The 25,605-nt window shown below is 34.5% G+C and overlaps 2 protein-coding genes across 4 annotated transcripts in view; one reads left to right on the forward strand and one right to left on the reverse strand.

The window, feature by feature from the left end:
- Positions 1 to 1,210: 1,210 nt before the first annotated feature.
- LOC113060199 (sodium-dependent neutral amino acid transporter B(0)AT1-like) lies at positions 1,211 to 9,902 on the reverse strand. Its single transcript, XM_026229093.1, has 12 exons — positions 9,512 to 9,902; positions 7,502 to 7,642; positions 7,169 to 7,306; positions 6,886 to 7,067; positions 5,298 to 5,408; positions 5,078 to 5,190; positions 4,729 to 4,857; positions 4,221 to 4,377; positions 3,205 to 3,409; positions 2,916 to 3,075; positions 2,132 to 2,294; positions 1,211 to 2,017 (listed from the first exon to the last, which is right to left on the reverse strand). The coding sequence occupies exons 1-12, from the start codon at positions 9,708 to 9,710 to the stop codon at positions 1,766 to 1,768; spliced, it is 1,950 nt and encodes a 649-aa protein (XP_026084878.1). The 5' UTR covers positions 9,711 to 9,902; the 3' UTR covers positions 1,211 to 1,765.
- A 3,157-nt stretch (positions 9,903 to 13,059) lies between these two features.
- The window catches only part of LOC113060197 (FH1/FH2 domain-containing protein 3-like), a 169,383-nt gene continuing 156,837 nt past the window's right edge, over positions 13,060 to 25,605 (forward strand). For 2 of the 3 annotated variants that reach the window (XM_026229091.1, XM_026229092.1), the window contains exon 1: positions 13,061 to 13,555. In XM_026229091.1, coding sequence (XP_026084876.1) covers positions 13,391 to 13,555 — 165 coding nt within the window. In that variant the 5' untranslated portion in view covers positions 13,061 to 13,390. Of the gene's footprint in view, positions 13,556 to 25,605 lie in introns of all 3 variants that reach the window. The other variant, XM_026229090.1, reaches the window with a different exon arrangement.

Below are 25,605 nucleotides of genomic sequence, written 5' to 3' on the forward strand. Positions count from 1 at the left end.
CAGTCCAGTTCTTCTTCGCCTTAGCCCAGGTAAGACGCCTCTGATGTTGTCTGTGGTTCAGGAGTGGCTTAACAAGAGGAATACGACAACTGTAGCCAAATTCATTGACATGTCTATTTGCCTCGACCCCAGTCTCAGTCCATTCTTTGTGAAGTTCACTCAAAATTTTGAATCCAGTTTGCTTTACAATCCTCATAAGGCTGCGGTTCTCTGAGTTGGTTGAGCATCTTTTTCTTCCACACTTTTTCCTTCCAGTCAACTTTCTGTTAACATGCTTGGATACAGCACTCTGTGAACAGGCAGTTTTTTTTTTTTTTTTGGCAATGAATGTTTGTGGCTCCTTGTGAAGAGTGTCAGTGATTGTTTTCTGGACAACTGTCAGATCAGCAGTTCCCCATGATTGTGTATCCTATTGATACAAACTGAGAGACTATTCTGAAGTATCAGGAAAGCTTTGCAAGTGTTTTGAGTTGATTATCTGATTGGCATGTCACCATATTCTAATTTGTAGAGATAGTGAATTTGTGTTTTTTTGTAAAATATGAGCCAAAATCATTCAAATTAAAAGAACCAAAGGCTTAAACTACTTCAGTCTGTGTGCATTGAATTTTTTTAGTACACGAGTTTCACAATTTGAGTTGAATACCTGAAATAAATGAACTTTTGCATGACATTCTAACTGATTGAGATGTACCTGTATATAATTAACATATAATGAATGATCTTAATCTCACCACCTCACTATTGTATAAAAAAAACATAAATACTTTATCAAATCATAGTTTTCACAAATGTTGCTATACTGTACGTCTGTTAATTTTGACTTACAAATTATCCTTTGATTTTATTATTATGATTGTGTGTGTGTGTGTGTGTGTTTGTTATAGTCTAGACCAAATAGCATTATGTAACTCAGAAAAACATATGCATATATATATTATAGTATGGTGCTTAAAAACACTGCTTTATTATATAGTACTATATATGAATCTATACATTTTGATTATGATAATGATCCTGCTCTCCTCTTCTTTTTAATAAAGTTGAATCTGAAAAAAAAAAAAAATGATTTGGTGTGACAGAGTCTTAAGTTTGCAGGATTTAATTGACCATTAGCGTACATGTACAGGACTGTCATATAGCTGCTTCCAAAAAGTATGAATAACCATAACAGATTAATAAGCAAATTATTCAATGAGACAAATAGACATTTATTATTAAAGATAAATATTTATTGTGCCTGCAAGAAAACATACCTCACAAACATTCTTCACAAAATCTGTATTGGGGGAAAAATGTTTGGCCCAAATCTTAAAATAATATATATACTGTTTCTATAAAGTCACTATTTAAAATCAAATGGCATTATTTGTCACAAAAATAAATACATTTATTTATAAATTAAAAATGTCTCTGGCAACTACCAAATATGACACATAATTCTCCTATTTTCTCTTATTTCACTCAAAATACGGTAGATTTTCAATTATATATCACTAACATAATGAGTCATTTAATATTTTTATTTCTGCAGGCCCTAATTATTATCTTAATTTATCCATACACTGCTAGTAAACATGTTATGGAAATTTGGAACACAAAAGCTGGAACCACTATGACATTTTGGCAAATAGAGGCATATTTTTTTTTATATGGACAATGATAAAAAAATAATAGCAATATTCCATAAATTCTGTAAAAGTCATTTTTCTAACCTTCGAACCTATGTGTGGGTCTATAACACTACAGAACTTTAAACTGTATCTCATGTGTAGAACATTTGGTCAGATTTCTGTGACTTTTGTGACTTCAGCTCTTCCACCTGTGCATGAACTTTGTAAGATACACAATCAATTTCTTGAACTGGGGCACTGGGTTGTTTTTTGCAGCAGAATTCTCGTATGGCTCTGAAAACAGCAGTGCCAGGTATAGACAAACTAGGGATCCCAGCCAGGAAAAAGATTATTACATAAATCCATGAAGGATATGGCTTCTTCTCTAGGGTTGGGAAGTTTTCCTATAAATGAGAAAAATATAATTTAATTAATTCTAAATGAATGTTTTGCAAATTAGTAATATATTTGTAATTTTTTTGTATGTCTATGTTAAACTGATTAAACTTGTAGATCACCGATTCAGGGTCCCAGGCAATGTAGAAGATTTCCTTGGTGACTATGGTGGAGAAGTAGAAGATAAAGATGGCTAACATGATGAGGGGACTTATGAATCTCCATGTGGCTTGCCAGAAGATGTTAGGCTTATGTCCAATCATAAATATCAGGTCTTCATTGAATCTACTCATAAGAAGAAGATAACATCATTTATGGCTGATTTCAGTGAGCTTTATCTAAACAATAAAGTCATAAATGCATTGTTTAGTCACTGTGAAAACATCTGTGAATTGCTGATATGTGATTAAACTGTTCTACAGAAACAAATTTATCTTCTTTATCTTGTTGTTTTGTTCTATAACAAATTCTAATCATCTTGTTGTGTAAGGGTTAAAGGAACAGCTAAATAAAATAAAAAATAAAAAATCAGCTGAAAATGGAATCCCAGACCATCCAAGATGTAGATGAGTTTGTTTCTTCATCAGAGCAGATTTAGAAAAGTTTAGCATTACATCACTTGTTCATTAATAGATCCTCTGCAGTGAATGGGAGCCGTCAAAAACATTGCAATAATCCACAAGTAATCCATATAAGTCCTCTGTTGTGATGCATTTATCAGATATTTGGTCATTATTGACGGCACCCATTTACTGCAGAAGATCCTTTGGTGAGCAACTGATATAATGTAAAATTTCTCCAAATCTGTTCTGATGGATGGCCTGAGGTGACTAAATTTTCATCAAATTTTGCGATGAATTATTCCTTTAAATTCCATTACACGGCTAAACTTAAGCTCCATCCTACCTGTCTATCCCATAGACATACACAACTCCAATCATCTCAGAGAAAGCAATGATGAGGAGAGGAATCGAGCCAGCAAAATTGTCAAACAGGGCTAGCCAGTAGTTCCCTGAGCCTTGCACAAATATCAGCCCAAACAGACAACACACCAAGCATGTCACTCCTGTTGTGAACAATGGAATGATACATTTTTTACTACTTCTGAAACAATATCATCAGTTGGATGGAGGTATGTAAAATCTGTAATGAATTATTCATGTTATGATGTTCAAAATGAAAGTCTAATTTGTACCTGAAATAACCTCTTTGGACCAGCTTTTGGGAAAGACCTTCAGGTCCTGCAGAGGAACCAGAACACCCTCAATGTTGCCAAACATCGAGGACAGGCCGAGGCAGAAGAGCATGATGAAGAACAGGACGGACCAGAGTGGAGACAGTGGCATCTTGGTGATTGCCTCAGTGAACACAATGAAGGCCAATCCTGTTCCCTCTACGCCCTGTAAAAGTGTGAAATTCATTTGTTTCAAATAAATGCGGTTTAAAAGTGTCCATTCATCAAAGTATCCTGAGAAAAAAAATAGAATAAATGTATCATAGTTCTACAAAAATATTAAACAGTATCTGTTTTCAACATTGATACTGATGTTTATTGAGTATCAAATCAGTATACTTGAATGATTTCTGAAGGATCATGTAAAGACTGCAGAAATGGCTGCTGAAAATTCAGCTTTGCAATAAATTGCATTATAATATATGTATATATTCAAACAGAAAACAGTAATATTAAACTGTAATGATAACATTTCACAATATTACTGTTTTTAGTGCATTTTTTAACAAATAAAAAAATAAAGTCAAACATCTTACAGAGGATATGCCAAAAACTATAACTGATAACTGATTTTAATATTATTATTATTTATTTAAAAAAAAAATCAAACTAGTGATTTTATTTGCAAAAAAAAATAAAATAAATAAAACTTGTATATCTATTCAAGTATAATGCCAAAGTTAAATGTGACATTTATCAATATATTTCCATGGTGCTAATGTAACTACATTATAAGTTGTTTGTATAATAATAGTAATAATAATAAACAACAACATATGTTTTATCGTTTAGGTTTAATGTTAATGATGCTCTTCAGATTTTGAAGTTAAATCACTACAATTACACATTTTACCCCCAGAGAGCACAAAATCCTTTCGTTTATTAGCGATATAAATATTCGCACCAGTATAGGTTCGTCTCGGAAGAACCTGGTATTGGAATCAGAGAGCAGTAAATCACCCATCCTTATACCGTACCTCGCTGAGGAAGCTGTTTAGATCACAGGTCTTAAGAGCAAGGCTGCTGATGATATCAGGGTTTGTAGTGTTTAAGCTCTGGAGAGCTTCATGATAGTTGTCCAGAGTGATGTTTCCCTCTGGAAGATCAAATGTGTTCAAAAGAGTCAAGATGTTCCTGCAGGCCAAAGTCATGATAAGTGCTTCATATTTTAATAATAGTTCATGCATTAGGTATGATAAAACAACAGCTTTTTATTTATAAGTATATCAATCTTTAAGTAATGCTATTGCTAAAATTTTAGTTTATGTAGAAATAGCATAAATCAAGGTTAACATATGCTGTAAAAGTACTGTTCATAGTTGACTTTTGTATTGAATGTGCATTATAAATAATACATCCACAGTGCCAAGGGAAACCAAAAGTATCCAAAACTATTCAAGTGAGTGTCGTCAAATTTATCCATATCTGTGAAATCGTCTTGAAACGCTTCTTCCCAAGACGGAAGGTCAGATGACAAAAACGTACCCACTCAAGCAGTCATCAAATCTCTCTGTAGCTCTGAAACCAATGATGGTGTAGATGACAGTGGCAGCGTAGATCGAGGTGAAGGCATTAATGATGGAGATGATAACTGCATCTTGCTCACAGTTATTGCTGAAGGAAAGAGAGGGAATACTTAGTTGGTACTTGCAGTGAACACTGGGTGGGATTTTCTGTTGCACTCTTAAATTGTCAGTAAGAATGAACCAACGCAGAGACAAATGTGCAACCTTTCAAACAATAAAAGACTTTATTCTACAAAACAATGATCCGTATATGTATATAGTGTAAAACCGCCTCAACAAACAGGAAATCACTTAAAACATGAACTTACTGCACAGAATTATAGCTGGAAAAGGAGATGAGACCTCCAAAAGCCAGAGAAAATGAATAGAAGACTTGTGCTCCTGCATCTAACCATGTGGTTGGGTTTGCTAACTCGTTTAGCTGCAAACAAATACACAATTTGGTGTCTTATGAGAGCACTGGATTTGTTAAAATGTTTTTTTGTCATGAGAATATTTCTGTTGAATTTGTTTGACTTTGACACTCACATCTGGAGTGAAGAGGAACTTAATGCCATCTACGGATCCTTTCAGAGTCAGTCCTCTGATCAGGAAGATCGTAAGAACTACGTATGGCAGTGTAGACGTCACATAAACAGCCTTTAAAAGGAAAAGAAGAGAGGAAAACAACCTTAATTGTTAAATGTGAATATCACATCGAAGCAAATCTGATGACAAATACTTTGGACTTGGACAGTGAGTTCAAACTTTGTTTAGTGGCTCTTAATTTAGAGATAAACACTTCTGGAATTATAATCCTTTTTCTTTTATAATCCAAGAGCTGTAAAGCTGTAAACCTGTTCTGTCCTTGACATTTTTACAAGCACGTGTCTTTACAGTACGTCACTGAGATCTTTATTCTGTATTTCAACATTTGTTTATAGCGTTCTCGTGATATTAAAATGCATAACCTTTGACAACTGTATCGAGTACTGATTCCCTCGTAAAGCTGTCTTACTAGAGCATTAATGATTACAGATTAGCACAGGGCTTCCCAAACATTTTCTTTTTTCAGTCGGACCTCTAGATTTAATATAGACTTTTATTTTGATTGTTTTTATTTAAAAAAGATTTATATATGGATGTACATATAGAGGGTGTATTATCGTTGCTGTTATTTCATTCTAATTATAAAAATTAAGATATAAATATATATTACAAACAATACTTGACCCCTAAACAAAGAAAATATATTTCTTTATAAATTGCCAATGTACATTCAAGTAGAATGTAGAATAATACATAAAAACTGAAGAATTATAAGCATGAACCAAACAAATTAATGAGGTAACTAACAAGACAACAGAATGACCTAAATTAGAACACGGGAAAATAGGTCAAACCAACAACACGATGGAAACACAAGACTACATGTTACACATATAGTCATATATTGAAAAATATGCGACAATATATTTCATTACATATTGTATGTAATATTACTGTATTTTCCGGACTATAAGTCACACTTTTTTTCATAGTTTGGCTGGTCCTGCGACTTAGTCAGGTGCGACTTATTTATCAAAATTTATTTGACATGAACCAAGAGAAATGAACCAAGAGAAAACATTACCATCTCCAGCCGCGAGAGGGCGCTCTATGCTGCTCAGTGCTCCTGTAGTCTACACTGAAGACATAGAGCGCCCTCTCGCGGCTGTAGATGGTAATGTTTTCTCTTGGTTCTTGGTTCTAAATAAATGCGACTTATAGTCCAGTGCGACTTATATATGTTTTTTTTCCTCATCATGACGTATTTTTGGACTGATGCGACTTAGACTCAGGTGCGACTTATAGTCCCAAAAATACGGTATATTCAATTATGAATTTAATATATAAATGTAAATGTCATAAAATATGACACGCACACCCACACTGTAAACTGATGTTCTCTGATTGTGAATACACTTTAAACTACACTGTTTAATTTTACATTTCATAAACCCCTGCAGCTCATTCACATTTGAGAAACTGTATTAGCAAATGAACAAAAGCTATTAATGTAAATACATTGTAAATCTGCTTCAAATTCTGAAATATTCTTGTTTTCCTGTCAGCGCTGTTATTTGTGCAACTCTACCTTTCCAGTGGTCTCTATTCCACGGATGCAGCAGACATACAGCACTCCCCAGGCTGAGATCAGACAGAGGATCATCCCCCACTGCAGACCCCCCGTCTCCTCTATGGCCGCTGAGGTGTTCAGAGTCTCACGATACCAGAAATAATCCACGGGTGAGCTCCTCTCACACTCAGAAACTAGTCCTGCCAATAATGCACAGAATGTCCATAGTGGCATTTAAAACACACACACACACACACACATTCAGAATTGAGTCCCAACTCAGGATGCTCATATACTGTACCTGTCCTGTTGGCATTGATGGGACACTGGCTCCAAGGCAGCGGCTCCTGGAAGGAGTTGAAGAAGTACCACAAGACCCAGGCTATGATGGTGTTATAGTACAGACTGACCAGAAAGGAAACACACAGAGATGCAATACCTGAAAGAAAGCAGGAAGTAACCTGCTTAGATCACATACTCAACATGGACACATTACGTACAAGCCTTTTATTTATTTAAATGATAAACGTCTTTACTCAATCTATGTAATTCTCATTAAAAAAAAAAAAAAAAAACTGACCTCAAGTTCTATTATTTGTACTGTACTTAATATAATATTCAATATTTTGCTCACCAACTCCTAGCATGTAGGGGTTAATAGTTCTCCACACCCCAACACTTCCTTTCCTTAATCGCTGACCAATGGCAAACTCTAGATGGAGGAGAGGAATTCCCTCTAAAACCAGCAGGATTAGGAAGGGAATCATGAAAGCCCCTGAAAGAAAAGAAAGATTGTTTACATTAGTAGGTAATACATCACTGATGCTTTTCACATCTTGCGGTTCTGTGTTTTCACCACAGATGAGTCATAATACAATCTATTAATACAATGGCATTTTTAGTCATACTACTGAAGTCAACGGGGGCCATCAACTGTTTGGTTATGTATTTTATGTTAAATAGAAGACTTGACTTGAGGGTGGGCAAATGATCATCTATCCCTTTAATAGATTGTATAAAATGGTAGGCTATATTAAATATAATATACAGTTACTCAGTTGAAAATTAATTTATTTCTGGAACAGATGCCATCGTCAGTCATTCTCATGGCAGTTGAGTTAATGTTTGGCTGGGGACGCTGTGACCCTTGAGGAGTTCTCACTTGAAGTGATCTTACCACACTGTCTAGTTAACCTTAAGCTGAGGTCTGTGGTAAAAAAGTTACATACAGTACATTTATTGCACTTACCGGAAACCTGGGGAAATTAATAAAAGGCTGTAAGAGCCAAAGCTTTTGGATAGCATCTCATAAAAGAAAACCCCTTACACACATTTATACCAGAGTGATCAGAGTATATAAGCATGTTAAAGAAAATAGCCACATAGTCAATACTGTAATGCCATAACAGATCAATGCAGTATCTCTTTCAAAAGAAGCTTCCAGAATCTTAATTATTTTACTTTTGATGACAGTAGTGACTAGTAACATAAATGCAGTTTTATTGCAATAACAACTTTAATAGTGTTTTGAAAGCTCTAGTATTGTAAACTTTTATAAGGTATACATCTGTTGCTCTAATGATGGTTTGCATTGAAGCAACTGGTCTATTATTATAATATTCTTAGTATAATTTAATATAATTCTTTAGAGTGAATCCTGTGAATTATTATATTTCTTAAGCTAGAAAGGAAAAAATATATATCTTGAAACTTTTCATGTTCTCATTAGTTTGTTTAATTGCATTACTGAGAATGATAACTCAACAAATGAAAGTTCTGACTAATGGGTATGATAATGTTTATGCTAATTGTTTAAATATATTTTTTTTTTAGATTTTTACGATGAATTTCCATATAGTTTAAGATTTAACTTCTGGCTCTGGGACAAGATTGAAATAATACAATGTGCATAAAAAGCATTTTGAAAAGTATTTTGAAAGCATTATTGATCACAGGCCAAGATGAAGTCACCACATTATAATAATTAAAACTGACAAATCATTACCTTGCAGCAAAATCCCCCTCTGAAATACATATACTAAAATGTTTTATTATGATGATTATGTCATGGTATTAAGAATAATATTAAGTTATTTTATTGAAAATGTTATTCAGGTTTTGAGATGGCAATAATTAATGTTATGACCTCATATTTTGTATACATTTATTTCAAGCCATTTATTATACATTAAATGTAACCCTTTTTGTTTACACTATAAAAAATGTAAATAAACAGAAGTTGTAAATAAAATAAGTTATGCTATTTATAACTTCTATTTATTTACATGAATAGAAGTAGAAGTAGAAGTGTATAATTAATTAGAATTAATTACACACACACACACACACACACACACACGCACACACACACACACTGTTAGAAATAAATCCTAAAATGACATAAAAAATACTGTCAGCTAAATACTGGGACATTATGCATGAATTCTGCTAACATAAGTATTACTTATATAACACAAAAAATAGGGAAATTACTGAGCCCTATTTTTACAGATTTAATTTTTTGATTGTAGATCTGACATAATGGTCCAGCTCTCATCTGAATTGATAGGAATGAAGGCCCCTAAGTGGTTCGAGCACAGATCCACTACAGTTCAGCCCCTCAGAAACCCAAGCAAGCACTCACCTCCTCCATGACTCTGGCACAGGTATGGGAAGCGCCAGACGTTGCCCAAACCCACACAGAAGCCCACGCAGGTCAGCATGTACTGGGCTTTGTTGTCCCACTTGGGTCTGTCTCCAGCCTCCTCCACTTCCAGGCGCTCCAGCTCATCATGGCTCAGGATCCTGTCCTCCAGGCCTGGGTTCGGCAGCTGCAGCTTCATGATCTCCTGGGCTCCCTGCGTGTTGGTTAACAGTAGGTATCTGTGAGTGAATCTCTGATGGAGTCGACAGCAGGGAGCTGGACTTTCTGAGTGGATGCAGAAGTATATGTAGCAAACTTTGACATCATCCCACCGGGCCAGTGAGTCACGGTGTGTCTTGAAGATGGGGGAAATGTCCTGTCAGCTGAATGTGAAAACAAGGGCTGTGACTGGGACTCTATGCATGGCAATAATTAATGTCTTATCAGAGACTGAGAATCAGATTAACATTTCTCTGTAAACCAATTCTTGTGGTTTATAACTAAAGATAATGATCTTTATGACACTTTTGAGGGAAGTCAATACCATTCAGTGTCAAAGATCCTTAACAGCCCCATCAGCATGAAGGATAATATTTATTCAGCACATAGTATAATCCAGTTTTCATTGAGTCATTAAAAAGCAGTTCACTTGATAATGGGTAAATGTTTTCGTGATTATTTCCTGTGATTCATATTTGAAAACTGATTATTTTATCAAAACGCAAGAAGTCTTTGTTTTACTACTTGCGATTTGTGTTCGAATCACTTTTTTTCTTACTTGGTTTGTGGTGAGTTTGGTTCAAAAAAACAAAATGGAAATGCCCAAATGTTTTTTACCGATTTGCATCAAGTTCTTTTAACGTGTAAAGGTCAAAAGAATAACACACACACTTTATGATTTCATTCTGTTTTACTGCAAAGATAAAGAAAAAAATATTATAATAGAATTTAAGAAAAGTCCAAAGTACTGTGTTAATATTAAAGATTTTTACATATTCTTCACTGGTGTTTTACATGTATTTTGCATTAACAGTGCAAAAATAGCAGAAGATATTACAATATTTTATAAACAATACCCAATACCTTTCATTCTTTTGACAGTGTAAGTAATAAAAGTTCCTTATTTTTTATCATGTTCTGGAACTTTTGGAATTGCTGTGGTGACTTCATTGTGGCAGATCTGATTATTTAATCTTTGTACCCACTGTTGAAGAGACATAAAGTTTACAAAATGTTGACTGAACGTTCTGCATATCCGCTTTGAGCAAAGGTGTTATTTTTAGAAGCTTTTATCAAATATTTGCTAAAGACATTGTTTGAGTAGAGATTAAGCATTACTGTAATGCAAATAATCAATTATCTGCTGTAGATAAGTTACCAGTTAGATATAAAATGGCAATACATTTCTGAACATGCAAATTTGGTTTAACATAAAACATCAGACAACTGAAACTGAACATTTTTGATGAACAGAAATGGAATTATAATTCGCTGAACAAAGGGGGGACAACAATATAAGTAATATATATAAGACCTTATACCCTTAAATGGTCATTAAAAAGGTATGAAAAATTATTTAACTAAGTAAAGCTTATTTGGATTTATATATACATATATATATATATATATATATATATATATATATATATATATATATATATATATATATATATATATATATATATATATATATATATATATATATATATATATATATAAACCAAATAGTTCTACGAAAATAGAGTATTATACTGAGAGCTATTATTATTATTATTATTATTATTATTATTATTATTATTATTATTATTATTATTATTATTATTATTATTATTATCTGTTTTCAATATTTCTGTTTGTTACAATGCCCTCTAGCGATAGTTGGCGATAACACAATAATAACCACGGGAACTGATGATCAACAGGTGGTTTGAGGCCCAAGCAAGATGGATAAAAATTGATTTGGAGTGCGTTTCCCGAAAGTAAATTACGGTTGCAAGTTCCACTGAAGTCTGTTGGTAACGACGGATCTTGCAACCACAGTTGCTTTTGGGAAACGCACTCCAAATCAATTTTTATCCTATGTGTGTTGTTCAGGCAATGTGCGTTTACGTTAACGTTACTCATAACAACATGGGAAGAAGGAACGCTGGATGGAACATTTTGTTTACTAGCGTTATCATGTGGGCGTGAACTTATATTTGCGAAAGACGAGATGAATGTCTTGCATATCCACCCGGGGTAAGTCTAAAAATTGCGTCCTTGTTTGACACTGAAACATCTTATTTGATTCTAGTAAGCATAAGTCATGTTTACTATCAGTGACGATATGCTTTCACACAGTCCCATTTAGCTCAAATGAAAGACTAGCGGTACCTAGCGGTGTCTATTGCAGGTTACCATAATAACTTTAAAAAGTGTTTCCTGTGTTGCAGTTTGTTCTGGAATCCTTGCCTTATACGGTTCTATTCTGATAATAATTAATACTACTAGTACAACTACTACGACTAATAGGCCTAATAATAATAATTCTAATTACAATTGTTTATTGCATGAAAGTGTTATTGTAGTGTAGCAAAGGCTTACTTCATATTTCATTTATTTATTTATTATTTTATTTTGTGCCGACAAATCGATTAATTGCATCCAAAATTAAAGACTGTATATGTATTCACACACACACACACACACACACACACACACACACACACACACACACACACACACACACATATATATATATATATATATATATATATATATATATATATATATATATATATATATATATATATTACATTTCTATTTTTAATGTTTTTGAAATAAGTTTCTTCTGCTCATCAAGCCTGTATTTATTTGATCAAAAATACAGAAAAAAACTGTAATATTGTGAAATATTATTACAACTTAAAATAATAGTTTTCTACTTGAATATACTTTAAAAAAAAATAATTTATTCCTGTGATGCAAAGCTGAATTTTCAGCATCATTACTCCAGCCTTCAGTGTCACATGCAACATACAGTCTATCACATTATCATTTAGAAATCATTTTAATATTCTGAATTTTTTTTTGAGTGTTGGAAACAGGTCTGCTATCTAATATATTTGATGAATAAAAGGTTAAAATGAACTGCATTTATTCAAAAAACAAAACAAAACAAAAAAAAACAAAAAACAAAAAAAATATATATATTTTATATATATATATATATAGGCTACATATATATTTACACACACACACACACGGTGTAAATACAAGTATGTGTGTATTTCTGGCTACAAATAAAAACAGTACATATATGTAAACACAGACTTTTATTTTGGATGCGATTAATCGATTTATAGTATATAATAATATTATATATTTCCGTATTAAGTACTTTAATAATAATAAAAAGGTATGTTATGTGTACGTCTTCACAAAAGAATAAATAAAATGTACACGTTTAGATATTCGTCAAAGCAAAAGCGCCGTGCTGTGAAATAAATTTGACCACTAGGTGTCGCCAGAACTCCAGCTTTTGCCCTCATACCTTTAATGTTGTGACTGGAGGGAGTCCCCCGATCCCGCTCACGTACTGCATCGCTGTAGACATCAGACAGGCTGCAGATGTCCTGTCCCGTCTGCAGCAGTCTGCCTCGGCACCTTGTCTGCCCGGCATGCCCTTGGATATTACTTGCCCTCCTTTTGCGAGAAGTACTGTGGAAATATAGAAATCACTAAACACTAACAGAAGACATCGCAGTAGGTCCGAGCGTACCTGGATTCTTGACACTTTTACGCTGCGTCTGTCTGATCTAAAGGGTTTTTTCAGTCGGTCTATACTTTTTTTGTTGTTGTCGTACCGACTTTTCCCAAATCGACGTGTATGGATCTACCATGGCTACGTTTGCATGCAGGGTGCAGTTCTTAGATGATACTGATCCATTTAATAGCACAAATTTTCCGGAGCCGACCAGACCCCCACAATTCCCATTCAGAGAGGATATTCCGCTCATCAATCAGATCGCTGGAGTTCACAGACTTCTGAAAGCCCCACACAAGGTATGACACCCCTATAGCAAACATAGTTTTATTAACTCTCTTTAAATTATAGTGTTTATTATAGTGTTTATTATATTATATATGATGCAGTGCACAAATATTTTGTTGTTGCAGTGTTTCTGGAAGGCATCATGCAGTTAGACTATATGGCAAGCCTTTTTAACATTTATGGCATAAATCTTGTTACAAGCATTTATGTTACTAGTAGACTAGTTTTTTTTTTAATTACTCGTAAATCAGTGTTCATTTTGACAAGGATTTTTGATTTAGTCTCAGTCTTTATCTTGAGACGAAACTGCTTAATAGTTTTAGTCTAGTTTTAATAAATGATAATTCATAGCATTTTTGTCAACTTTCAGTCGTTATTTTTAGTCATTACTTTTAGTCAAGCTGCAGTTACAAACATTTATTTGTATGTATTCAAACAACAATAGTCATTAATAATTCTTTCTTTAGACCAAATTAAGTAATATTAGAATACATTTGAATTTGGATTAAATTTGGATTGAATTAGGAAAGACTTGAATAAATTATGACAATTTTTATTTTTGAAGTGAAAAGGGAGCAACTTATACTATAGTTGTTCATAAATGCTATACTTCATAGATATATAATTTATAATTTTTGAAAAAGAAGCAGAATAAGACAATAAGACAAATACGAAAGATATACAAATTAAACTCATTTTTCAGATACAGTAGGTTTACTTATTTAACATCTTTAGATTTTCCAGGTTTTTTTAATTGATCAGACACGATATCTATTAGACTAGTAAACTGATATCATTTAACTATAAAATAGCTAATTTGACTGAAGAACTGTAAGCAACAATTGTAACTAGTTTGATAAGAAATGTGGGTAGTTGCAGTTTGGGTAGTTGAAAGTGTCTAAAAATATGTACTAATCTATTATTGCTAATAAATAAATAATCTGTTCAAAAAGCACTTGGAATGCACACTTGTTACACATAAATAAAAAAAATACTAGTTACTAGTCGAGATTTTTCTATCTTTCTCTGCCTTTGAGAAAATGGAAGCTCAACTGGGCTGATCTTGAATCTCCTCGTTGTGACGTTGTAAGGAGAATTGTTACCTCCCCTTTCTCTGCTTTGCCCGCCCAAATATTTACATATAATTCAGTCGCAATGTCAGCACAGGCGTTACAAACAGACTTTTATGATATGGATTCGACGGCACCGCCACAAACAGTGAGTAACAGTGTTTATTAATGCCTGATCTGTGATCAGTGATTTCTGATGTGTAGCTAATCATTCAAGTTCACACAAACTTTCTTTCTAAATTGTTTAATACTGTTTATGTGTCAGTGAATCAAGCCAGTGACTAAACAATCAACTTCACGTTGTTTCTCTTAGTAGCATGAAACAAATTGGTTATTTAAATTGTGATTTAATTACAGAGAGCGATCAAAGAACGCTCCCTTTTTTTCCGGAGCTGTTACACATCGCAAGTATATCTGCACACTTGCCCAAACTGCTGTTACAATGAATGACGCTGTTATGCTGCACAACGGAGCTCTTTCTGTATTAATGTGGTGCATTCATGTGTTTGCTGTTGGTTACGGTGAAAGCATTTTGTGAGAGAAAACGTGTTGCAATAATGACAAGATCACTGCATTCACGCGATAAACAGACTCTGTCTACTCAATGCTCATCACTGCAGCCTTTCATGTGATGGGAAAAGATCAAAAAATAATTATATAATCAACAAATCCACAATTCTTTAATCTCGACAGCTGTAATAGTAAATATATATATATATATATATATATATATATATATATATATATATATATATATATATATATATATATTTGAGAGGGGTTCCACATGTAATACACATTTTGAATGCAAACATGTCAGCCAATCACAACAGTTGCCGTTTACTCGGAGTCTCACAGCAGACACGCCCCTTCAAACAGAGCATTCAAGCCAGAGGGCTAATATCAGGATCTAAAAATGCTTTTTATTTCTAAATTTTAAATGTAAAAAATCATACTAACAATATAAATACACCTAAGGAAACATTAAAAAGCATTTAAAGAAAAGGAAATAGTCCATGTCATGGGACCTTTAATAATACCAGATGCTAAAATTTTCTGGTTACTATTTTTCAGTGTAATTAGAAATATGTACAAGTAACATAAAATAGATAGTATAACATAATTAATGTTAAAATGGCTTGCCATAGCATATATGTAGTGCACATCTAGGGAGAAGTGATATGATGTCAGGAGGATACTTGAATGCGTCTTGGACTGCGCTGCACCAAGGTCTTCACTGTCCTGTGCCCATGCTATTGTCTGTGCTTCTAAAGCACACGTTTCCAGACTCAAATAATTAGTTATGCTGTTCTGTTTAAATACAGTCAATAACAACTATTTTGGCTGCATTGTTTAGAGCAGTCATGGGCAATCATTGTTCTGATATTATAACAGGAATGACAGGTAACTGGTGTTGATAGTGTAGATATTCACACTCTCTCTTCTCACAGTCTGTAACAAACCTTACCTCTAAATTACCCAGCTCTCTTTCATTACAGACATGACCCAAAACAACTAAGGTTATTCTCCAACTATGTAAGATATAATTGTTGTCTTAAACTTGGTTCATTCCCACCACATAAACCGTGTTATCCTTTAAACAGGTTTTATGAGTGCTATTATTGTGGTCTTAGAGGAATGCACAGCAGCTGAGTGCCATACTTGGGTGGACTGAATGCTCGAACTTGCCATGACTACAGTACATGCTCAGGAATCTACAGCTGTCATTGGCACTGTCAGTGATGACCGTCCAGATAAATGGGTCCTCCAAGGGGCCAAACCGCCCTGTTTGGTGAATAGCTTATTCTGCTTAGGCTGTAGTTTTCAAACAGGTGAATGTCAACTCTGTGTTGCCATTAGTTGGTTTGTGATTGTTCACCAGGTAAAAGTTAACGTTGCTCACCCACTTTCAGTCATCGTTGGAACTTTTAGTGCATCACAGCTGCTTTATTATGTGGACCTTGACTGTGATTTGAAGTACTGACCTTTCCAAAACAAACATCCATGGAAGTATTTCTGCAACTCAGATCCCATCATTTAGATGGTCCCTTAAAACCACTTGAATAAATGCTGAAACATTTTCAACAGATGGATAAATAAGTCCAGATGCTCATTAGTTGTTTGAATTTTGTTTTAGAATTGGAATCATGTACTGCTTTATACTTTTGCAATGACCCTAATGACCCAGTGTCTTTATAGACACATTTCCTGTAAAATAACTTTAAGTATTACTACTTTAATCCAAAAATTGGTCAAAATGTATAAAGAATTAAATACATTTATCTTTCTAAGGTCCAACTGCTGGAAGGGATTCTAAAATAATATAAAAAAAGTTTATAATTCAAATGTGTGGATCAAAGATGAAAAGGGGTTTTCAAGCTTTAATAAGTAACAGTGTAAATACTGTTTTAAATCCCCCTTGACATTATTGTGTCCGGGGTTTTTTTTTTTGAGCAAAAATGACTATCGATGAATAATGACTATCATACTTTTTTTTTTTTTTTATTTTTTTTTTTTACTTTTTTACCTTGATTTACAATAAATAAATAAATTGCAGTGCCCCAAACAAATAATTTGTCATTTTAAATCTTTACCAGTCTTTGCCACTATCCTTCAAACCACTGGGTTTCACCCATTTTAATAATTTAACATTTAATAAATTATTTTATATAAGCACAAGCCAGAAAAAGTATGCTGTTGCATTTTTTACATAAATATTTATGTTACCCTGAAGGACGATGGAACATTATTTCACTCATGTTTCAACATTTTATTTTCACAAAAGTTATTTGAAACATTAAAATAGACACGCCTCAACTTTTATTCATACTGTATGTATTTGACAGTCTTAGTGTCAGAGAGAAATAATAATAATGTTGTCTTGTGGTGCGCTGAATTTTCATAGACAAAATCCATTCATTTCAGTAGGAAAGACAGAATGTGAAAGATTATTCCCAGGCAGATTTTGTAACAAGTTTAAGTTGGTCACATGGTTTTACCGCATTGACAAACAGAGAGTAGCTTGATATGAAACTTCTGTCACTTCTGTGAAAGATGTGCTTTATTTATTGCTACAATATGGACAGTAGGACTTTTTGGTGACATTTTGTGGTATAAATACATAAACTAACAAAAAACATTGTGACTTTTAATCTTGACCACATACTGTCTGCAATTCAGACACTAGATTTCAAAAATCAAATTATCTGTTTGAACATGCAGCGTTGATGCAGAGTTTTAGCAATCATGTTTTCAGATTTTGTGTCAGAAGTACAGATCTAGAGATCTAAACATGCAGAATCAAACTTGGAGTTGATCGCTGTATTTACAAATGACTTTCACGCAAACAGGTCCTATCATGCGAGATCTGGTTCACTTCTGAAAGCAGCACCAGATCTAAAGGATTCTTTCAGTTACCAGTATCAATTATAACTTTAGATAAATTTGCGTATTTCCTTTATTGTGATTTCTGAGTTGCTTCTATCCAGCATGGGATGAATCCTCAAGGGAATCATTTCTCTAGTGCATCAGAAGATCCCAGCAAAGCTTTTGACTTCCTCCACACAATTTTCAGTTTAAAACAATCAATCCATTGTTGGCAGCTTAGCAACATGAGATATTATTCAAATTCTCTTTGAGCCAACAGTTTGTTTTTCCCAAATTCATAATTAAGCAGTTGATGGAACCTCAGAGATAATGAGAGCGTCAGTGAATTAAAGAGCTTTATGGTGACCATTGAAAAAGAGAAAGTCAGAAAAAGAGCAAGAGAGAGAGAGAGGGAGGAAAGGGGACGTGATGAGCTGGCATGTTATTTAACATCAGCACAAGTGAGCCAGTTGGATTCGTTCAGTTGAACGCAGTCCATCTTTGTCTGGATTGTTATTTTCATTTACAGCAAGCCTAACAGATGTGACATGCTTTATCGTGTGTCCAGGGTGTCGTACAAAGATGTCGTAACTTTTCTGTCATTAATCAAAAAGTGCTTTAGTAGAGTATTTTAATATTGTCAAACAGTTCCATCAAGAATTTGGAACTTGGTCACAACATGGACATATTTGTCTGTTCATGCTTGAATAAAATTAAGAGGAGTTCTAATATTTATATGCAAGATATACAGACTTGTATTAGCAGCATTATACATAGAATGCAGGGGTTAGTTAGTGAAATTGATCTTGGCTGAGAAACATGAACCATGGTGTGACAAAAAGTTTCTTATGCTCGTCAAGTCTGCAATTCTTGGATCAAAAACACAGAAAAAAAAAACTGTATTATATTGTGAATTATTGCACTTAAAAATAATGGTTTTCTATTTTAATATACTTTAAAATATAGTTTATTTTTGTGATGCAAAGCTTCCAATCTTCAGTGTCACATGATCCTTCAGAAATCATAATAATATTTTGATTTATCATCAGTGTTGAGCTGATGGTAGGCTATTGGATCATTTTAACTAGCAGCCAAAAAGCTGCATACTTGGACATTGTTTTGGTATGTAAGTAACACCCATTTGTCAGGATCGAAACAATTCTAGACAGATAAAATATATTTTAATATGTTATTTAACATCAGCACAAGTGAGCCAGTTGGATTCGTTTACTTCTTATGAAAATATGATGCATTATAGAATTAAAATCCGCTTTGCCTGTGTGGTAAAGATTTTAGGTATTTAATGGTTATATTATTTAACATTAAATTATTTGAGATTAGTGACTGTAAAAAAGACAGAAATCTTAAGCATTCCCATCTTTATATTTCATTAATCTCTCTCACACATGCACAAACACACACTTGCACACACACAAACACACATCTCACTCTTACTCTTGATGGAGTAAGTAACCCTTTACTGAGTTACTTTTTTTGGGAAGCTTTTTCTGTTTGCACAAGAGTTTTGCCGAAATTACAGAGTCTGGTAATGAGAAGTTATGCTAAATGTTGTAAAATATAGGCTAGCCCTTCACATTTGCGGCTGAACTCTGGATTAGCCTTACACATTGTTATGCAGAGTTGAGGTTTTTGTAGCCCAGTGACTTTTCCTCTGTATTTTTCGGCACCGTCTGCAGAAAAAAGCTCCACGTTTCTGGTTGGCTTCACACGCCTTTGAAACACAAATGATTGCCGACGTGGTCAACATTCATGCGACAAACCCTTTTTAACATGTTAGCTAATTGCGCGCTGCACATTTAGAAAGCAACCACAGAGACTGTTATAATTATAAAATGGAAACAAACACAAAAATAGTTATTGTTAACACACATCTAGCGGCTGAAGCGTGTCAACCAGTGATTCATTTAGCCGCTGCATATTGTCATGTCATTTATTTATGCCTTTGATGTAGAATGAGACTTTCTGGAACGTGCAGACCACTGTCTGTTTCACAGTTGACAGATTTAATAAAAAACAGCTTGGTTAATATGCTACATTGCAGTTAGCAGGATGTTGTTTTGTATTTTATTCACCACGACCTGAGGAGTTCAGGGTGACTGCGGCGACTGAAAAAGAGCAATTTTTCTGAATGAGAAAAGTTTCTTCCCTTCCTTCACTGGCTAAAACTGACCTTGGAGTTGAAATTGAGGATGAAATTTTGCGTGTGGATTTGGAGAGCGACGCTAGTTCCCAGTGTGCTCTTATTTTTAGGCCATCCCCATATCTGTGCTTGCTTGCCAGTGCTGTATTCTGTGGTTGAAAGAGGAAGTCCAGGCCTGGCTCTCCATCCCCATGACCACAGGTTCACCGGGTCAGTGGCTGGGTGGGGAACCGTCAGTTAAACCATTAATCCAGGAACTCTGCGCTCAGATTAGCAGCTCTCCAGGACCTGCAGCCTTTGATACCGCTCTAATCATTTGCACTACTGTTGATTCAGGAGCTTGTTTATTTAGGACTACCTGTATATTTTGCATATTAACAAATAGTTTCATATATTAGGGTAAATTGTGCGATTTATGACAGTCACCTCAGTGTCAAAAAGTGACAGTTTACTTGAATTCAGTGTTTGTAAGTATTTGTGTGTGTAAGTGTGACTGGTTGTGAATGAGTTTGGGACACGTGGTTGAACAGTCGCTACATCTTACATTTTTGATTTTATATATCTGGACTTTCTGTGTGTCAGCTTGATTAATCTAGCTAAATTTAAAGTAAAGTTAGATCAAATCTGAAAAGCACGCCAGCATAAGTTCTTGATAGCAGGTTTTATTTTGAATATTTTGAAAATAGCAAACCAATCAGTCCATCAGTTTATCTTTTCTTCCCATATATGGCATAATTTTACACCAGTTTAATGAATTTATGGCTGTCTAGGAGTTTTCTGTAAATTGACTGTTTCATTTCCATTATTATTGGAAAACTTCTTAAAGGGTTAGCTCACCCAAAAATTAAAGTTATGTCATGGATAACTCACGCTCATGTCTTTCCAAACCCGTGAGACCTCCGTTTATCTTTGGAACACAATTTAAGATATTTTAGATTTAGCCCGAGAGCTCTCAGTCCCTCCATTGAAGCTGTGTGCACGGTCTACTGTCCATATCCAGAAAGGTAATAAAAACATCATCAAAGTAGTCCAAGTGACATCAGAGGGTCACTTAGAATTTGATGAATTTTATTCAGCATTTTCTTCTCTTCCAGGTCTGTTGTGAGCACGTTCACAACACTGCAGTGGCGCTGCTGACGCGTTATCTTTGTTATTGGGCGCACCAGAAAACACGCAAGCAGCATCGTGAACGCACTCACAACAGACCCAGAAGAGAAGACAATGCTGAATAAAGTAGTAGTTGTTTTTTTGTTTTTTGGACCAAAATGTATTTTAGATGCTTCAACAAATTCTAACTGACCCTCTGATGTCACATGGACTACTTTGATGATGTTTTTCAAAAAAAAGAAAAAAAACAAACAAACAAAAAAACAAACAGAAAAGTATAATAATACTGTTTTTTCAATATTTCAATAATTATATATATATATATATATATATATATATATATATATATATATATATATATATATATATATATATATAAACACCAGTGAAGGGTGACTCTTTCCCACTAAATGCCAGCACATTACGGTTAAACCCTCCCCTCACCTTTTCACCATCTGCTGTAGTCAGATTGATCCTGCAGTACAGCTGACATGAAAGCGTATGGAACTGAGCCCACTGCTGGAACTGCAGCGCAGACCGAAGCGAGCACGCTGGAGGCCGCATCCGTCTGATGGTTATCAGAGTCCCTGCCTCGCTCCCGGCCGGGTGACTAATCTGAAGTACCTGCACGGGGTCTCTTGCAATGAAATATCTGGGTTAACCTGAGAAAGATGGAGCACAGCTGGAGGCTGTGAGAAGGAGAAAGAAAGAAAAAAATGAACCAAACATTTTTTTTTCCTGACTCATTTACTCTGCCAAGTTCTTAGGAAGCAATCTACGTTCTTCCTCTTGAAGTTGTAAATATATTGCAACTCTTGAGCCAAGACAAGAAAGTTCTGGCTCGAGAATGGAGTACAACACTTTAGTTTAAGGGTCTAACATAAGGGTCTTATAACAACATAATGGGCTATATATAATGTTTGCTTGAGGATTTATGACCCGCGGTATCAGGTACTTTAATGTTTGCAATGTTTTAAAAGGAAGAGTTTAGTCTTAGATCTAAGTCTGAGTTATTTTAAGTTAACAGAACTTGAAGTTATGGGATGATTTAGGATCAGTTCTTGCCCTTTTAAAGGGAAAGTTCACCTAGAAATGTTAATTTACTCATCCTCTAAAATGTAGAAGAGTTTTAGCTGAAACCATGGTCCTTGGTTTTAAAATGCAAGTCAACAGTCGATGGCCCTTTAAGAATAATAAAAAAAAGCAACACAAGCAAAACAAAATGAATATCCATGGCTTCTTATGATATATTGAGGTCTTATGAAGTGAAATGCCCGAACTATGCAGGGAACTGAAAATTATTTACAACAGTATTACCTGTAATCCTCGAGCAAATGGGGAAGACAGATTCTTTTTTCTTTCGGACCGTTTGTTTCAGTGAAGTTCAAATAATTGATTCACCAGTTTATTTACATAATCATGCAATTACATAATGTGTGTACACAGTTATATTATTAAAGGGATAGTTCACCCAAAAATGAAAATGATGTCATTAATAACTCACCCTCATGTCATTCCAAACCAGTAAGACCTCCATTCATCTTCAGTAACACAGTTTAAGATATTTTAGATTTAGTCCGAGAGCTCTCAGTCTCTCCATTGAAGCTGTGTGTACGGTCTACTGTCCATATACAGAAAGGTAATAAAAACATCATCAAAGTAGTCCATGTGACATCAGAGGGTCAGTAAACATTTTTTGAAGCATCGAAAATACATTTTGGTCCAAAAATAGCAAAAACTACGACTTTATTCAGCATTGTCTTCTCTTCCGTGTCTGTTGTAAGACAGTTTAAAGCAAAGCAGTTTGTGATATCCGGTTCGTGAACGAATCAGTCGATGTAACCAGATCTTTTTGAAACAGTTCACCAAATCGAACTGAATAATTTTAAATGGTTCGCATGTCCAATACGCATTAATCCACAAATGACTTAAGCTGTTAACTTTTTTAACATGGCTGACACTCCCTCTGAGTTAAAATAAACCAATATCCCGGAGTAATTCATTTACTCAAACAGTACACTGACTGAACTGCTGTGAAGAGAGAGATGAACACCGAGCCGAGCCAGATAATGACTCGTTCACGAGTCAAGAACCGTTGCATCGGTTTTTGGATCACCAGTAGTTCTTTCTGACAGTTCGATTCAATAAACCGGTTGAAGAAAATGGTTCACCGATTCTTTTGCGCTCGACGTAATAGCGAGTGCAAAATGGAGATGACGCAAGCCTTCGGTTTATCTGGGCTCATAACATTAGCACAGAATCCGTTCAGAATCAATCACCAAAAGAATCAGTTCGGTTCAGACGCTCTGTGTGTCGGTTTGCTTCATGCTGAATCACTCATGCGCAGTATCATCAGCTCCTCGGTTCTCGAATCGGACACGTCTGACAGAAACGGTTCTTGACTCATGGATGAGTCATTATCTGGCTCGGCTCGGTGTTCATCTTCAGTTCTCTCTTCACAGCAGTTAAGTCAGTGTACTGAATACTGCCGTTTTATACGGCAAATAACACCAAATATAGGTAAATCCACGGGCAACAGGCGTACTGCAAAAATTCAATATATTGATAAAGACCAATATTTCTCATGATTTATTGGTGTGAAATTTCATGCACAATGACAAACAGGAGTGCAACATTCTCGAAAAACAATAATCAGAGTGGACTGCCATAATGCAAAACATTTACATGTAGGCTTCAACATGGCCTTGTTTATGATTAGAAATTACAACAACAAAAAATCACATAGGTGATTCTATCCCGAATCTATAACTATATGCATGAGACTGTCTGAATACCTGCAGAATTCAAATTTCTGTTGTAAAAAGGGAAACATTGTGCAGAAGTATAATTTGCTGTTGTGCGTGTTTCCGTAGCTGCAGTTGCTGTGGGACGCGTGTTCCAAAAAAAAAAAAAAAAAAAAAAAAAACCTGGACTCAGAGAGAAGGTGGTTAAAATCCATTTCCTTTTTTTTTTTTTTCTCGAAACTTGTGTTGGTTGGTCCAATCGATTCGTGCAATATATTTTCAAAATTTTAGACTAGACGGGAGAAGGGATGGGAAAAGATCTGGGCACAGTTTTTCCAGAACTTCGTGCCAAGTTAAAGTGGTGTCGAGCTGTTTTAATAATTTTTTTTTTTTATGTATTATGGTGCCTGAACCCGTATGACTTTGAACAGTGACCGCAAACATTTTGTTTACTGCAGCCACAGCCATCATTACCAAGCACGAAACGGTTGACTCTGACAGGAAGTGAATGCACAGGCAATAGTGTGACATCCGTGTAAACATAGATGACATCACGTTTTTTTTTTTTTTTTTTTTTTTTTTTTTTACCAGTTACTGTAGCATCCTTGCTTGTTCCATCTGTTATATTCACTATTACTCTAAATTTTTTAATTAAATTACCATAATTTGTAGCAGGAAATTAAATAGCAGAGCATGTTAATGGAAAACCAGTCAAGGTTAGGCCACGTAACAATGATGTTTTCCTATATGCATATTTACATTTCTCAATAAAGCATTGCCGCTATAGCCAAACATGTTTAGATATACACCTTTGGTCATTGCATCACATAGTCTGTTTTTTGAGTGTCCGGCCACGTGTGTTAAGTTAAAAATGGTTTATCTTTAAAAACAGGCTTCGAACATTCAGTTCCATTCTGTTTTGCTTGGTTAAGATGTCTTATTTAAACACCTCTAAGAAACACGTCCGATCTGGTTCAGATGGACGGATGTTCAGCTAGCCTAATTACACAGAGTCTCCTTAAGACGATTAGTAGAATAACCATTCACACAACTCCGTAAACCGTTGCCTTTAAAAATATTGAATTATGCAATTATATGTGACCTTGGACCACAAAGCCAGTCTTATGTCGCTGGGGTATATTTTTAGCAATAGCCAAAAAAAACATTGTATGGGTTACAATATAAAAAGAATTCTACCGTAAATATATCAAAACATAATTTTTGATTAGTAATATGCATTGCTAAGAATGCAGTTGGAAACTTCAAATGCAATTTTCTCAGTATTTTGATTTGTTTGCACCCTCAGATTCCAGATTTTCAAATAATTGTGTCTCGGCCAAATATTGTCTGATCCTAACAAACTATACATCAATGGAAAGCTTAAGTTGCAGTAGTTAAAATGTAAGAGTGATGTTTTGAATATTAAGTATATTGATTCCATCCCAGGACAATTGAAATCTTGAATCTAAAACTGAGATTTGATACATCATTTTTTTTTTTTTTTTCAGCAATTCACTCTAGTTTCTGCTATTGTCTTCATTTTTGCATTTTTATATACACACTTTCTCCAGCTACTTTGATTGTTAGCTACTGTACATTGACATTTATTCCAG

Source organism: Carassius auratus, chromosome 41 (genome assembly GCF_003368295.1).
Source record: "Carassius auratus strain Wakin chromosome 41, ASM336829v1, whole genome shotgun sequence".
NCBI classification, from domain to species: Eukaryota; Metazoa; Chordata; class Actinopteri; order Cypriniformes; family Cyprinidae; genus Carassius; species Carassius auratus.

Excerpts from the sequence above, each read along its gene's own strand:
- LOC113060199 (XM_026229093.1), bottom strand. The coding sequence starts at position 9,710 with ATGAAGCTGCAGCTGCCGAACCCAGGCCTGGAGGACAGGATCCTGAGC. Across the intron at positions 7,307-7,501 it reads CCCCTACATGCTAGGAGTTG|GTATTGCATCTCTGTGTGTT; the intron begins GTGAGCAAAATA and ends GCTTTCTTTCAG. Across the intron at positions 4,378-4,728 it reads TTTGATGACTGCTTGAGTGG|GAACATCTTGACTCTTTTGA; the intron begins GTACGTTTTTGT and ends TTTGGCCTGCAG.